Raw genomic sequence first — 17190 nt, 5'->3', positions numbered from 1 at the left:
GAATAAGATATATTACTATCAAAGCAATGGCACTACCAGATGATATATACATCTTATAAATCGGTTATTTGATATGAATACTACTTACAGTTCTAAAGGCTACTGGGCCTACCGTCACATTACAAGCTATCAAACAAACCCAGAGAACTGCTGATTTCCCCAATAGATTATGCCCTCCTCGTAGACATACAACTATTTGATTAGCTAATCACCATGATGTGTCTGACAATCAAAATGAGATTTTCTATTGATCGCTGCGGACATGGTGAAGGCTTTGAAGGGCAGACCTCAGACTGAAACTTCATGGAGAAGGACCAGTGACCAGTTTTATCCCCCCACTGTCTAATGAGAGGATTGTTTTTTGTGACTCACATTACAGTGATCAATAAGATAAGATAATAACGGATACAAAGATATAGTTCTGTTAGTGATTCATTTGCTTTGGTTAAAACACAAATGTCCTGTTTAAAGATATGTTTTATGTGTTGTATGCATTAATACCAGACATTTTAATTTCTCATTAAAAAAACATTTACCAGGCCAAAAAATACGGACACGAACGCTTAACACAGACAGGAGTATATACAAGAAATGCTGTTCTATCTCACTTAAGCAGACTGAAGATACACAAACTGCTCAGTTCAGTCCACACCTGCCCACTGCCCAGGCACAGCAGCCCTCACTAAATATCACACAAACACATCCACACATGCTGACACACAGATTCTAGAGATACTTCTCTCTTGTTAGCCAAGTCCCTCACCATCCTTCTGTGTCTTCTGTTGCCTACAGAGGACGAGGCCGAGCTAAGGAGGAAGATCACCGTGGAGTTGGAGGCCGGTCTGGAGAAGGAGCGCACCAAAGCCCAGCAGGAGCTCGACCAATGGTGAGTCTGCACTTCCTTCTCTAAATGATGTACACCCGTCGTTCGCACCTTCTGTCAGGACCCCTTCTCTGCATTCACACAATACATTGGAGAACCTGCCTGAATACTGAAGAAAACCGTTAAGTTCTCCTGTGTTGACTGAACCTATTCTTCTCCTTTGCTTGTGTTATGATGTATCGATACTGTAGGTAAATGACAATATTGGGTGACAATAAGTTACGATATCGAATTGTGTGATAGCCCAACCTGTGATTCCCACCCCTAGTACGGAACCTCCCAGTGAGGATGCCCCATAGACATGTGAGACTTATCTGTCGGCACGTCAGCGCTGAAACTGTGAGATTGAAACACGTGTTCTTTGATGTGGAAGACAACATCTAATCTACATACATGAAAAGTACAATTTCATCTCATTAATAGACCAAAGGAGGGCAATCCATCTTCTCTATTTTCATCCCCCAGAGATGCATTTAATTTACTTTTTTCAGATGAACATGAGATTGTCTCTCTCTCTCTCTCTCTCTCTCTCTCCCTAACTCTTTCTCTTTTCTCCCTCCTGCTGTCTCCCACGTTCTCCTCCTTTTTTTGTGTGTTAAATCAATTAATCATGTCTGGGCTGGGACCCCCTCAGTAGAGTTCATTTCCTGTGTCCTGATGATAGAGTGATCTATTAGCTCCTGCTAATGAAGCCTCTGAGTTAAAGCAAGCAGACTTCCTCTCTCTCTCTCTCTCGCCCTCTTAATTTCTCCATCTCTCTCTCTCTCTCTCTCTCTCTCTCTCTCGCTACCCCCCCTCCCATCTCTTCCACCCACTGAAGCAGGTGCGCCGGGCACATAAAGTCCAATAAACACATCATCCACCTTTAGTAATGGAGCTGGACAGGCTCCAACATACACTTGCCACACACAAGGCAGTTAGGACCCATGTAGGGACCCAGAGCGAGCTTCAGCAAACCCGGGAACAGAACAGTGTGCCAGGGCCATCCACGGCGGCTCGGTGTGGGTCCCCCAGCGGTACTTTTGCTTGTTTCCAACGGTGTTGTCTTTGTCTGAGTGTTTTTTTTTGTTTGTGTGCGGAAATGTTCTTCGACATGAATTGTGTCTTGTCTCACCAGCGGAAGGGAAGGGAGGAAAGAATTTGCCTGAGCCAGCACCAAATGATTTAAAGCTGGGGAGGAATAAAAAAAGCAGACAATGGCAGATCAATTACACGTCTAAAGAGTGACATTCTCTCGGCACGTCCCCCTGCCTCCTTGCTGCGCTCCGTCTCTGTCTCCTGTCACTCGACTCACTCGGTCTGCCATGCGGATGAAGGCCACACGCAAATGAACTCCAACGAGGAAAACAAAACACATCAGCGAGTTTGATTGCTTTCATGTTTCTGAACATGCTCATTGTAATGTCACACTGGGTGCACCTGGATGTGTGAAGACAGTATCCATTCAAGTTGTCTTTACATTCAGATTTAATTTAATTTAATTTAACTTAACAGACAAAGTGCTTCTTTTATGTACCTCTTCCAGGATTTCTTCACTGTCACTTCCTTTATGTCTTCATCCCTTTATTTCGTCGTTTAACCCTCTCTTGCCCTGTACAATCGGCTGTTTTAGCAACAGTTTCCAATGAAAGACATGCCCATGAATGCTAAGTTAGCACCAGTGGCCATAGGTTTCCTTAAGCGCAGTGTGTGAGAGACGCATGACAAAGAGAGAGAGGGAGGATCTGGTTAATCTGAACAGGTCAATCAGAATGTTGAAAGACTTTAGTCACTTTTTCTCTATATTTAGATGTAGGTTTTTGAACAATACAGGCAGTCACTCTTAAAGAGTTTTGTCGTTTGCATTGGACTTCTTTCAATGTTGAAAGCAGAGAAGCCAGCCTCCTTAATTGCATGTCCATCCCATAAAAGGACTCTTCAGATGATTATCGCATTCTATTCATTCTCTCAAGCTTAATTCACTGCCCTCTTCTGCTGGGTCCTGAACATAACCCCACGCATATTGGTATTGATAAGGGATTTTTTTTTTGTCAGCCGTAAAAGAAAATTTAGAAGGAGCATCTGTATGTGTTTTTTTTCTTTTCTTTTTCCCCTCCTCCTTTTCTTTATTGCAGCATTGTTGTTGGAGGCCAGCAAGGCAAAGTGCCCGTCACATCACCCGGGCAACGCCATTAAGATGGAGTGTAGGAGCTTTATTGACCATGATGTCATGCTTGGATGGACAGAATCAATATTTTCCTTAATGTTGTCTCCCACTTAGTTCTCTCACTTCCTTTGTGGTATATGTGAGTGTGTGTGTGTGTGTGCTTGTGTGTGTGTGCGTTTTGGTTTGTGTTATCTTAAACTGCCCATGGAAGGGCTCTTAAACCTGAGGGGAACAATAACAAAAATTGGCAATTTGACTCTCGGGCTTGGAGTGCATCCGTTTATTAGACGCTAAAGCTAAGACCAAATGCACAGCCATTTGAGGTGATGGTATTCCACATATGCAGTACATTTTTAAGCCATCTTTTTGCACTGAGTGTGCGTACAAGTCGCAGTAAAATACCACCTTAGCGCATGGCTTAATACCACTCTTTTGCCATATCTGTGCGAGAGAATGAGTTTAGGCTGTGTGTGTGTGTTTTTATGTGTTTTCTGGCCGCCGGTCAGAGTGGTGATCTGACTCCTCGGACCGTCTCCCCGAGTGCAGCCAGCCAGTGGCCTTCTACGGGATCGAAAGTCTCTCCCCTGGGCTGGCCTCATTTTTCATCCTCCCAGAGTCTGTGTCTGTGGCCACACTCTTTCTTTTATCCTCCTCCTCCTCTTCTTGATTTTTTTATTGAGCTGTTTATCTTGAAATGAAAGGCAAAGAAATGGAGGTCCATAGTGATATTTTAATTGAAATATGAAGGGAAAAGCCAAAGAAGTTTTTGTTCCTTTTCTCTCACGCCGTCACAGATAAGTTAAACTCTTAGGTCATTTCATATTCACCGGCATTTGTTTAAAAGTGCTTAGTTTGTTAAAAAGGGCTTTTTTCCCCCCGCCGAGGTCAATCCCTCTTCAGCTCTTTTCACAATTAGAGGGGTTTGAAAGGCAATGTGTGGTCTGCTAGCAGTCAGCTTTTTAAACAATTCACCTTTCCCAAGGAAACTCATAAAATTGTGAGTAGGTTTTTGGGGTGGTTTAAAAAAAAATCCCCTGATTCTTAGTTGAGCTTTAACCCCCAGCAATACATCTTATCTTTCTCCTTATAACCACCCTTTTTCATCTCTCATTCTCTCCTTCCCTCTCTCTTTTGCTCATATTTTCTTGATCATCTTTTTTTACTTCCTTTTTCTTTCTTCGTCTCTTTAGCTCCCACCACTGCCTGTATCTTTCTTGACACTTTCTCTCTGTCTCTGTCTCCTCCGCCCTCTCTCTCCCTGAACCTGATATGGAGCACAGAATGTGTTGCATAGCATTCAGTGTGTGTGTGTGTGTGTGTGTGTGTGTGTGTGGGCCTGCCACAGCGGGGGCAGCTGGTCGCAGAGCTCTGGAGAGCGAAAGGGGAAGGAAAAGGCCAACAGTAATCGTGGCCAGCAATAATCGTCTGGCGTTTGTCTTGCTTCTGCAGAAGCATCAGCTCCCGGTCGTCCAGATGCCACCACGCCTCACATACCTCAGAGATGTGCCACCCCATTCACCCTGTCACCCCTTCCGCTGCCACCACCTGCCCACGGGGCTTTAGACGGCAGACACACAGCTCCTGTGAGGCCAGAGTCCAGAACAGAGGATTGCAGGTGGCCCACAAGCCTTACGGCATTCTGCACTAGGGCTGCAACTACTAATCGATTTAATCGACAAAAATCGACCATAAAAATAGTTGCCAACTAATGTAATAGTCGATTAGTTGCTTACGCCATTAAGCATGTTGTTGCACAAATGAACTAGCTCATTAGACACAGAAAGAAAGTTAACTCACTACAGGCTAAGTTAATACCTGAAAGCCCAGTGGTCTTTTAAGTCAATTAAGTCCCACAGATTTGGTGACACTAGTGTATGACTTGAGCATTACACAGCGACTTTGAACATCCAAAAAATGCGGATAAATGTATGGTTTGTCTAGCCCTGTGACGTACAGTCATGATATTGGCAGTATATCAGTACACTCTGTGCACAGCCTGAAGAGATGATTAATGTGGATAATGCACTTATTCAGAGTCCTGTGAGATAGCTCACGCATAGTGCCTTTTCTGCATATGATCCGAGCGTAGCCATGTCAGATAGATCCGGTGCTTCCTGTATCCTGGCCCAGAGACTCTCTGACCAAGCAGGCCCTGAGCTCTGTGTAAGCAGCTCACCCAGTGCAGTGGCACCTCCAATTGTGAGTCACCATGATGCAACCTGCACTGCTGCAAATAGACCCACGGAGAGAGGAAGGGCAGAGTGATTAAACAAATGAGATGAAAGTGACTGATCTGGAAAAAGGTTTTATGATTTCGCGAGTGACCTGCACTCCGCACTGCGTGCCAGCGCTCACTCAGCACTTGTGTGTGTTGGTGTGGAGAGGGCGTTTCTGTGTGCTGCCACCACTTCCTCTTCCTCAGAGCTGATGCTCTACTGCAGCAGAGGCCCTGATGCAGGCTGCTCCTGCTGCAGAGGGGAGATTTAACCCTGGACTTTCTCCCTCTCTCATTTTCATTTTTTTTTTATTTATTTTGTATTTATTTATTTATCCTCCCCTCTCTGTCTCTCTCTCCTAGTCTCTTTCTGTCTCCCCTTCTCTCCTCTATTTTTCCCCTCTCTCGTTCTTTCTCTCTGCACTGTGAGGCAGCAGAGCAGAACGGCTGCGGAATTAGAAAGTGGAGGGGCCGACCCGCCTCGTCAGCACAACGCGGGGGCCCCTGAGCACTCTGGGAAAAGAAAGAGGCTCAGAGCGGATTACACGCGGGCAGAGAGAGGGCCGCTCCTCGGGGCGCATCACCCCCCACCCCACCACACACACACACACACACACACACACACACACACACACACACCGCTCACTTTCCCACCCCTCCTGCCAAAACTGTAATAAATAAATAAATAGCGGGTCGGGGCAGCCTTTTGCAACTGTGTGAGATCATGGGCATCAAGGTGTGCCAGCAAGGCTGGATTTTTTTTTTATCCACTGTCAGACGTCGCATTTCTTGACTGATGTGTTGGTTTTTGGCAGTAGCTTCGATTTTTACTGTATTCCCCCATCAGTAAGTGAGTAATTGGGCTAAAGCCATCGGTGTCTCTTCTTCTTGGGCTTGTGTGAGCGCTGTTTGTGTGTGTGAGTTTTGTCCTAACTGTTGTCTCTTGGCCAGCTCAGATGATCCCCAGAACTCCTCCCTTTGAGTGTGTCTCTCTCTCTCTCTCTCTCTCTCTCTCTCTCTCTCTCTCTCTCTCTCTCTCTCTCTGTGTTTTGGGACATCATGGCAACTGCTCATCATCTTTGGCAGTCTCTCAGCTCACTGCTGTTGTGTGCTGTGTGAGATGTACTGGGCACCCTGCATAAGATGGGCAAGCACTGGGTCATCACTAGGGCTGGGTATTGGCACAAATGCCCCAATTTGATTTGATTCTGATTCACAAGCCACTCAATTCAATCTGATTGTATTCAAGTCCGATTCGGTATAAAATTATATGAAATGAGATGTATAATACCATATAGGAGCTTCAAGAGATAGTGTGACCTGATCCCCTCCTGTTTTATAAATGGAACGGACGTAATATATCTCTGGCCACTGGTGGACATTTTGGGGCTATTCCAAGTTTGCCGTTGTAAAAACTGGAAAATTAGACAAAAGCTTAGCAAACTCTAGTTGGTGTGCACCCCTGCGTGGCATGTCATCGGTAAGTGATGTTTCCATTAGTAAATTATGTTCCCATGACCCTTATCTTAGTGCCCTTAAGCTTAACCCCATTATTCAAGTTGAAGGAAAAGAGAAATACGGGACGGAACATGATTTTTTTTATTAGAATAAGTCAGGACACTTAAAGTGCTGGAAGAACCTGTCCTGGGAAAAACTGGACGTCTGGTCACCCTGGCTCTGCTTGCCTACTGCTGTGGCTTCCCTCCACTACTCCTCCCCTTAAACACCATTTCAAATGGTCCCCATGAAGACTTGGAGAACAGCATGGAGTTGCGAAGGCAGTAATGTTTTCTCATGGCCATAAAGTGTAATTAAACTAGCCTTAAGAATTTCATCTTTATGGACGCGTGCCTGGTATTTTAATGGTGTGGTCATACCAATGATCATTAAAGGCATAAAGTTTTACAGGCTTTCAGATGGGTTGCAATGAGCGAGTGTAGCGAGTGGCCCTCTGCCCTCTCATATTTGACCCTGTTGGCAATGGAGACTCGTGCATCCAGTAGAAGGTCAGCCTAGCCGTGCTCCCTCTTGTCCTTGGATGGGCGTGGGGTGTGGTGCAAGACTCTCTGCACTTTACTGTAAAGCGCTGCGATGTCGTGATGCGTGCCAGGGCTGTTTGGATGTGCTAATGGGCTGCTTGTCTCCACCACGGTAATTGCGGCTTTTTGCAGGGCTGAGCTGATTCACTGAGGCGCTGGTGTAATGTAGTGATGGCGCTGACCTTCTCACTACTCCCTCTGTTTCTGTCTTTCTCTCGCGCTTTCTCTCGCTCTCTCTCTCTCTCCCTCCCCCTCCCTCCCTCTCCCTTTTTGTTCTTTGTAAGCGCTGTTGTCTTTTCATAATGTATTCATAGTTTTTTCTCCCTCATTGTAATGCATTTTGATTTGTCTCTGATTCAGTGTTTTGTTTCTGTGATTAGGCTATTTCTCTTGTGGGCGGTGTGTGTGTGTGTGTGTGTGTGTGCGTGTGTGCATGTGTATGTGCGTGTGCATGTGTATGTGCGTGTGCATGTGTGTGTGTCCATGTGCTTTCACCTCTCTTGAGTTGGACTTGCTTTGTCTATCCTTAATGTTCTTCCTTATCCTGATGGTTTTTCACAATGGTTTCTCTCTCTCTCTCTTCTCTCTCTTTTGTCCTTTTGTTCTTCTAACCGTAAGCCCAGGAAGAGAAGGTGAAGTGCTATTAAACAACATTTAGATTGATTGTATAATCAGCGTATGCAAATAGGTGGAGGAGTTGTTTGACTTTTTCTCCTCCTGTAAGAGAGAGAGAGAGAGAGAGAGAGAGAGAGAGAGAGAGAGAGAGAGAGAGAGAGAGAGAGAGAGAGAGAGAGAGAGAGAGAGAGAGAGAGAGAGAGAGAGAGAGAGAGAGAGAGAGAGAGAGAGAGAGAGAGAGAGAGAGAGAGAGAGAGAGAGAGAGAGAGAGAGAGAGAGAGAGTGAGAGTGCGTGCGCGCGCGCGCCTGCCTCGCCTCTCCGGCCCAGTGCCATGTTTTACCCTCAGGCATCAGTGCTGGATATCATTTCACAGTTGAAACGTTCACTTATGTTCCCTCTCTCCAGGGATGGTGTGTGTGTGTGTGTGCGCATTCATGCAGCCTGTGTTAGTCAATATGTTTATTTTTTTTTGTGTCTTTTTTTTTTTTTTTCCTGTGCAATTTTAAATTTGGTGCCTTGAAATCATACAGGCTGTGTTGACTTTAGTAACGTCAAGTAGTTGAAAATTAACGTGTGCACAAAATGGTCACAACACTCAATAAGCCCCCAGGTAAAAGCTCATATCAGAACATGTTTTTATGTTTGTGGTTAAATGTGTGATACCATAAACAGGATACAGAGAAGATGAAGCGTAACAGTACACCGCCATCTTTTCCCTCCTCATGGGAAGAAACCTAAAGTTATGTTACTGCTCTCTCCCTTCAAACCCCCCACAGGCCCACAGGCCATACACACACACATGTGAGATGGGCTATATGTTGAGTGTAGAGAGGGGATGTTCATAAAATATTCATGGCCGGCATTCAGAGACATTATTTCCCTAAATCAATATTGTATGGTTCCTTTAAAGAGCTTTGTTGCTCTGCGTTCAGTGGGCCAAACGATCGCACGGCACCGTCAGGATCTATTCTGTGTACAGCCGGCTGTTGTGATTCAGGACAGTGCCCCGCGTGACAGGTGGTTGGCCAGCGCATTAATGAGTGAGAGAACGCGTTGAGGTGCATTGGTCTGAGGGAAGAGCGATGGTGAGCTCCTTGACACCCGGAGCCAGTTGCCGATTATATAGGAATCCCTAGAAGAGATTATTGAAGTAGCGAGGTAGAAGGCAGGCGAATGTCAGGCCGCGCATATTAAATATTTATGTCCTGTTCTGAATGTGATTGATTGAGGGGGGTGGGGGAATGCATGCATTTAGCAAATGCATTTTAGCGGCACCCACATATTCACAACGCTTTAAATATTTCATTAGCGTGACATCGAGGTGATTGTGGAAGAGGAATGTGTACAGCTTGCTAGACGATGAACACCAGCTAAATCATACCCTTAACAGTAAGTTAGCTTTCTAGACAGCCTTAGTTGACTGTAGTTATTACCTCTGATTCATAGCTCGGTATCATTCGTTTTGATTCAACAGTTATAGTATTTGTGGTACCAGACTATGTACTACATTCCTTTGTTCTGTTACTTTTTGGTCATCTGAGGTTCTTTTGCTGCTCACTTTATAAAATGTAATGAGTGATGTTTAACATAGCATCTAGCTTCACCTAACAGAGCCTTATATCAAAGGTTTAAAACCTTTTGAAATTAGTGAAAAGGTGCATGAAGAGGCAGTTCATCAAAATGAACAAAACCAGTTGAACATTATGTTGAGATTGATGGAAATTCACGCCCCTTACTCTTGGTTCCATATCGAAGTAGCCTATTCATTGCCTCCTCATAACCCCAAGTAACCTATTGCGTGTCAAAATAAACGGCGGACTATCCGGCACAATGGCGGACTATCCGCAGAATGACGGCGAAATATCGCCCGCCTAGAAAAGACTGTGCCTGAGACTGACCTTTATCAAAGAATCTGGCCTCGGCACCTGTTTGTTGTTGGATGCGTTTGTGTTCTTGTTTCAGCTTTCCCCCCCCCAAATGAGGCACTGACTTTTCTGAGGCACCTAACACGTAGGTCGTCCCTGGAGTGTGGAAGTGTGTGATATTGTTTTCTGTTTGGTTTTAGGTGGAGATTAGATTTTGATCTGGTCAGAAACATTTCCACTTCAGACGACCCCCAAAAAAAGAGAGCAACTCCTCTTTCCCGTCAGCATTTTCCATCTCTGTATTTTAAAGTCTCTGATGCCCCAGCACTTCCCCACCAAAAACCTCATTTATTCTGCCCAAAAAAAAAAAAAGATGATGGTCTCTCTATCAAACATGAAGGCAATCATCCACTTATTTTCCGGAGAGATCATCTTTCTTTGCATGCACACTTTCCTCACCGCGCTTGCCAATCTTTGTGCCCAAATGAGAAATGTGTTCAATATCCACCGACAGCAATAAGTGCTCAGAAAGCGATAGCTGCGGGACCAGACTCGCGGTCTTTTCTGCTTTGCTTTGCAGTCGGGCTGTTTAAGTCGAACGTTTGGCTCTTGCTGTTCTTTCATCTAACGTTTACCATCACTCTTCACGGGCTCGGAGGCGGCTTCCTCACTCGAGTCCCACCAAAGTTGCACCGCTACTCCTAGTAATGGATTTCTTCCTGAAGAAACCTTGAGCATCAGTGACCGATTCATAAAGCAGCACTGTCATTATCCAGAGGTCTCCCTCACTGCTGTGTAGGCCTCTTTTAAGTCTTAAGTATACTCGAACGGACACGGCTATGTATAGGGCAGTGCACGGTGGGCATGACTCAAATTTTGTGAGCTGGATGGTCACAGGGGTGCTAACAATTTGATGTCTGCTGCTGGCCTTTTAAAGCTCTACTTCAGGGTCAAGAGAAAACAAAATCCATTTACGACTTAAAGTACAGATGCACATTTTCATTAGTGTATTTGCTCCCTGGGAATAAAACTAAAACTAAAGACCCGCTGATTTGAATGAGTTTCGTTTATTCTTGCTTCAGCAAATCATAGCTAATTAGGTATTTTAAGGTAGGTAGCAATTGCTATATTTAGACAGATGGAGTAAATGGTTATGAAGGGGCAGGAAAAACTATAGACATATCAAAACATCTCTGTCCTTCCTGTAGATTCACATGATGAAGAGATATAATTTCAAACACTTTGATTGAGTTTGTGTGCTGAGAGACGTTTTCGAAACAGCAGTACTAGTATACTGGGTGACACAAATGCCCACGTATACATCCGCATTGCGCATAGTATAAAAAAAATCCTACTCCGTCCGTCATGGCCCATAGTACTACTGTTTCAACGAATTAACATCAAACTGAATGACTGGTTAGTTTTTCTCTTAAGATATCAGAAACAATAGTATCCTCATACTCTCGGTTATCAGAAACAATGTATTCCCATAGAAACCAGGAATCAGGTTTTTACTGTCAACAGGATAGAGGAAAGTGAACTCTGACCTTTCAAAAAGGTATGCTGTTCTAAGCAGCTGATGTTTCTGTGTAACTGATGACACCGCGTATATGTAATGCCATACCCTTAGAAAAAATCCAACATATTTATCATTTCATTTTTGAGAGCCTTTGCTCTTATTTGTCTCCCAGTGAGTGCTTTCCTGCCTGGCAGGTGTGAAGGGCTGTGAGGACCTCTGTGGCGAGCAGAGGTGTCTGAGCCACGGAGTGAGAGAAAAAAACGAAGGAGTGGAGGGAGGAAGGTGGGGGGGGGGGCTGAGAAAGACGGAGAAGACAGCACATGATGGATAGGGTGGGCTGACATCTGTCCAGCTCAGTGGACTGAGACTGGACATGGCTTGAAACACTGCCGGCTCTGAAAGAACGAAGAGAACGGTTGATATCAGTCCCTCCCTCCCTCCCAACTTTCACCTCACCTACTCTCTACCTTCCAGATCTAGTGGCTCTCTTGTTGCCGTGAATTTGGCGAGTGACATTTGCAGACATGCTTCAGCGAGCACCAGTTGGACATCCGCTACTGACCCTCACAGACACCACTGTTGTGGAGCTGAGTTGTCGAGCCATGATCGGGTGCCTGAAGAAAGTTGAGACTATACAGGACTTTTTTGTGTGTGTGTTCACTCCCTGGAGTGTCACCGCCTTTCCAGACGTGTGGCTCAAAGACAACGCCGATCAATTTTAATCACCTCAACAAGGTTGCACTTTGTTTATCTTTTTGGGATGACTTGGCAATCAGTCAAGGCTGGTGGGGATAACGATGGCAGGGAATGAACCCCAATCAAGGCTCTCTTATGTCTGCTGACGGGCACACCTGTTGCCATGACAAACATTGGTGTGTCTGCGGAATGAAGGTTGTGGTGAATAAATGGAAAGATGGACCTAAAACAATCCAAACTGCGCCGCTAATTGTCCGTGGCTCTTGCGTTCATCTTTCCCAGGTTTTTAATTACAGCCTTGTCTCGTTACCCTTCTCTGGAGTTCCTTCACTTCCTTAACTTCCGCACTGATTGAACACAAGGCTGCAGTTTTGTATCTCAGGGAGTTTACTTCGCAAATAAAAGCAGCCTGCTCAATGGCGAGGTGGGCGTTGCTAAGCAACTGCCTGAGCACCGGGCGACAGTTCAAATGGTCAGACCGTTCCATCTCTTTGTGAAAGTGCTTCGGCAGGTTTTGCTTTGAAAATAACAATGCTGTCCATGCTGAGGCGGTTTCTTTTCCCAGAAATGCTGTCCCGCTCAGCCTCGGATGTGTCGGCAATATCTTCATGTTTCCAGTCGCTGCCCCCCGTGGCATCATGGGGAGCTCCAGAGCAGCATGGGACTTCTGCAGTCGTGCCTCTGCTGTGGATGCCATCATTTATCTCATGCCCCTCTCCCTCGAGGCTGCCCCCTGTCTGTGAGTTAGAGGAGGTGCAGCCATTTAGAACAGCACCTGGTGCTGAAATCAAGGCTTACTGGCATTCGCAACCTGGTGAGCGCTTCACGCTGCTGCAGCTTATCTGGTAAAACACGGTGCGATACCAAGGTTGGAGGTTTGGTTCCCAAGGGAGACAAATACCAGTGGAAAAATCTTCACCCTCATTAGGCTGTAAGTGTCTTTATCTAAAGATGCTGGCTTAGTACTAATGCTATTCTGTGCTCTGTAGTATACAGCCCCCCCCCCCCCCCAAACAAAACAAAGGCTAATTAAGTTATTTGTTTAAAAATAAAATAATTAAAAGCTAAAATATTCTGCTTGCTTAAATATTAATATTGTGTGTGTGTGTGTGTGTGTGTGTGTGTGTGTGTGTGTGTGTGTGTGTGTATATATATATAAACCCCATTATTTTTTATATAATTTATGTAGGGCATCTAGGTTGATTGGATGGAGTTCCTGGACTGTAGTACCACAGATTCTAAGTAGGATTTTGATCAGGGGTTTAACCGAACCATTCTCTTCACTTTATTGTTTTTGAGCAACTCCAATGTTGATTTAGCCTTGTGCCATGTGTAATTGTCCTACTGGTAGGTGGTTCTTGTGACCATGTGTAGATTTTTTTTTTTCATTCATCCTCCTTCAATTCTAAAAAGTTTCCCAGTTCTTGCAGTCGAGAAATGTCCTCAAAGTATAAGGTTACCACTGCCATATTTCACAATTGGGATGTGTTTCTTGAGGCATTGGCAGTGTTAGATTTATGCCACATACAGCGCTTTGAGGATTGGCCAGAAAGTTTTATTTTGGTATCCATCTATGACCATTAAAGCCTTTTCCCATATCTTGGTTAACCTACAAACTTGGTTTAATGTGGATCTTCTGAAGCAATGTCTCTTTTTTTCCCGTCCAATACAGTCCAGTTTTATGGATAGCTCTTAAGATAATGGACTCCTACACCTGCACCCCAATTCCAGCCACTGAACTGTGATGTGTGGACAGTGGTTTCCTCCTCAGTTAATATCTTGCTTGGGTGACAGGCTCTTCAACAAATCATCTGGGTGCTGTGATGCAACTTCCTCTTTATCCATATGGTTCCAGCGGTCATTAATTGGACATCAAGACACTTTAATACCTTCTTGGAGTCTTTTTTCTCACTTAAGCGTTTGAGTCACCTTGTCTCTGGTGGCCTCATTCCTTCTTTTTCCCCACCCTGGCTGATGACCCTTAGACAGAGTGATTTTTATATCTAGAAGGAGATCTCTACTTTAACCACTCATTGGGTAGTACCTAATGATGATCAGTTATGGTCTAATAAGTGGCATCTCTGTATCATTTGTGAATAATTTGTCATCTGCCTTAATCTAGAACTCTTAAGTACAGGGGTGTGAATTCTTATGCAAGTAGTATATTTCAGTTATTCATTTATGGATTTTTAAAGTTAGCGGACAAGTCACTTATTTTGCCCTTTGACATCATGTGTAAGTATCTTTTGTAATTGGTGAGAATGGTGATGATGTTTGGGGGGAGGGGGCGACTGCTGTGTGAGAATGTCTTCAAAGACAAAAACAGAGGTCTTGTACTTGTCTAACCTCCACCCCCTCCTCTCCCTCCCTTTCTTTCTTTCTTTCTTTCTTTCTTTCTTTCTTTCTCTTTCTCTCTCTCTCTGTGCAGGCTGGATGAGCAGCAGACTCAGACTCAGGTGCAGGCCCAGGCTGAGGCGCAGGCCCAGGTGCGTGAGGAGGTGAACCGCATCCTGGACATGGAGCGCTCCTCGGCCGGGGAGAGCCTGCAGAGGGCCCTGCTGAGGGAGAGGGTGGCCACGGAGGACGAGCAGCTGCGTGTTCAACTCTATGTAAGTACACACACACACACACACACACACACACACACACACACACACAGAGACATACTCATTCACATTCACTTCTGATCACACAGTATTCAAGAAAAATTACTTTTAAATGCGTAGACATTGTGGGCTTCAGACATGCAATGACTGATCGCTAACCTTAACTGCCACTAGAATGGGTTAATAGCAGTAGCATAACATTTCTTTTAAATGTCAGTAGTGAAGTCATTTTCAAGTGTTGCTTTTAGAGACACACACTCACACACACACACACACACACACACACACACACACACACATACATATATACACACACACACACACACACACACACACACACACACACACACACAGAGAAGAGCTTGCAGGGGCTGGTCATGGCAGCTGTAGTGACAAATGGGGCTGCTAGCCTGCAGTGGCCTCAAAGGCTTAAATCCATAGAGTTGCTTGAACTCTTCCCCCGGGTAACCTTCATGCGTTAGCAGCCTGCCATTGACCGACCCAGGAGCAGGTACAGAGTCAAACCAGGCAGTCGGCGCGGTCATACACAGATAGTGCAGTTGAACACGCGCACCACTCATATGAGCGAAAACGTACGAACACTCATACATTCCAAATTAACACAGCAGATGTATTTGTACATTGATGTCTGTGTACATACTGTACTGTTACGTGAACCAGTGAGCATTGTGCTGTTAAAGTGGACCATTTTGTACCAATCTAAAACAATCACATACACACACACACACGCACAACACCGAGATATTTGATTTGCAGCAAATTGCCCTTGTAAACACATTTTACAATGGGCTCTCCTCCATTGCTTTTGACAAGGGAGGCCGATTATTTTTGCGCGAGGTAAAGAACACATTACTACCCCACCCCCCACCAATTCTGAGAGCGAGAGTTGTTTACAGACCTATGCTATTGATTATATAGCTCATTTCACACACTCATCTCTGTAATAGAAAAATATGAATCTTTTTTTTTTTGGTGGAGGGGGGGGGGGGGGGGGTTGGGAGAGGTGATGTTGTGGTGGGTATGGAGGGAGGTTGGGTGAGGGGAAAGAGACGAGGCGTAATTCAGTGCCGCAGGACGCAAGGAATCAGGGAGTCATCCCATGGAACGATGATCAAATTGAAACAGGAAAAAATTAAGATAGGGTGGGTGGGGGTGTGTGTGCGGATGGAAGAACAACTTGTTTTTGCTTATAGCACTTTTTGTAGCGGAATGTTTGTATGAGTTGTATTGTATTAAAGTTTACGTGTTTTGATACAGCATCAAAAGAATCAATTTTCTATAGTCCATCCCAGACTTAATTTACTGTCACGGAGGGAAGGGCAGTGGGGTCAATGAATTGTCAGATATGCAACGTATTCATTTAAAAACTCAAATTGAAAGTAGAGCACGTAAGCCAGCATACTTTTAAACAAAGCCCGTCTTTGTTGAAGTGGGCAGAAATGTGCTGATCTGATGTGTTTTATGTAAAGCAGCTCTTTATTTACCTCCACTCTGTTCACGGAAGGGCCAGCTAAGCAGGAGTGTCCCAGCTATATTGCAACTCCTCAGTGGTCAGGCCAGGGCCACAGGGTTTTTATCAGGTCTGCATCTTGCAACTTGCAAGTTAAGTGAAGGCGGTTACCCCCGGATCCTCTTTGACTTCAGATGTTTGAACATTTGTCTGTGTATTTGCATACACACAGCCACACACACACTCTCTCTCTCTCTCTCTCTCTCTCTCTCTCTCTCTCTCTCTCTCTCTCTCTCTCTCTCTCTCTCACAGATGTGTACACACACACACACACACGGTACTCCAGTCTGCCTCTGATGTGCCCGTGTTAGAACTCAGTGATCTCAGGGCTCTTAGCATCTCTTAAGACCACTCCATGCAGACAGTTAAAAGAGTTACCAAAATGCAAACTCAGCAGCTCACACACACACACACACACACACACACACACACACACACACACACACACACACACACACACATACATAAGCAGTGTAGTGTACAGGTGTAGAAATCCAACATGCTCTGATTGGAAACATTTGGCACACACAAAGATGAACATGTGCTTATATGTTCAGGATGTAGGCAACACACACACACACACACACACACACACACACACGAGCAAAGAGCTTAGTCTTGCGGCAGGAGGGATGTGCCTTTTGAGGGCTCTGTGGTTTCCCTCCCTATTTGGGTGGCTCTGCGGAGCGGTTTAGTTTAATAGAATTTGAGGAGTTATCGTCCGCTCCATGCTGCGCTCACTCACGGCATTGTCAGTACAGTCAGGCCCTCCCTAAGTCCTCTGTTCTTTTTCTTCTTCATCTGAAGCCCCAAAATGGACTCCCACACCAGGAAACTGCAAAGTCACCTCACTCTTTTATCTTCTTCTTCTCTGTCGTCTCCCCAATGTTAGCGCAAGGAAAGGTACTTTCTCGACACTTTTAAAAACGCCTGTCTGATCTCTCTATAATGGAGCCCCTTGACAGCTGCAGTGATTTTTTTTTTTTTTTTATGACTATCTCTCTTTGACAGATGTCGTACGACAGCATTGTGCTTATGTAGGATGATAAAATGATAGGCTCCATGGCTGATCCA

The 17190-nt window shown here is 45.0% G+C and overlaps 1 protein-coding gene across 4 annotated transcripts in view; it reads left to right on the top strand.

The window, feature by feature from the left end:
• Positions 1-17190, top strand: part of chchd3a (coiled-coil-helix-coiled-coil-helix domain containing 3a) — a 61634-nt gene that overhangs the window by 9028 nt on the left and 35416 nt on the right. For all 4 annotated transcript variants that reach the window (XM_031582293.2, XM_031582295.2, XM_031582294.1 and 1 more), the window contains exons 3-4: positions 793-886; positions 14408-14588. In XM_031582293.2, the coding sequence (XP_031438153.1) occupies positions 793-886; positions 14408-14588 (275 nt within the window). The remainder of the gene's footprint in view (positions 1-792; positions 887-14407; positions 14589-17190) is intronic.

This window comes from Clupea harengus, chromosome 16 (assembly GCF_900700415.2).
Source record: "Clupea harengus chromosome 16, Ch_v2.0.2, whole genome shotgun sequence".
Taxonomy (NCBI): domain Eukaryota; kingdom Metazoa; phylum Chordata; class Actinopteri; order Clupeiformes; family Clupeidae; genus Clupea; species Clupea harengus.
Note: the sequence above shows the minus strand (reverse complement) of the source record. Positions and strands in the feature narration are given on the sequence as shown.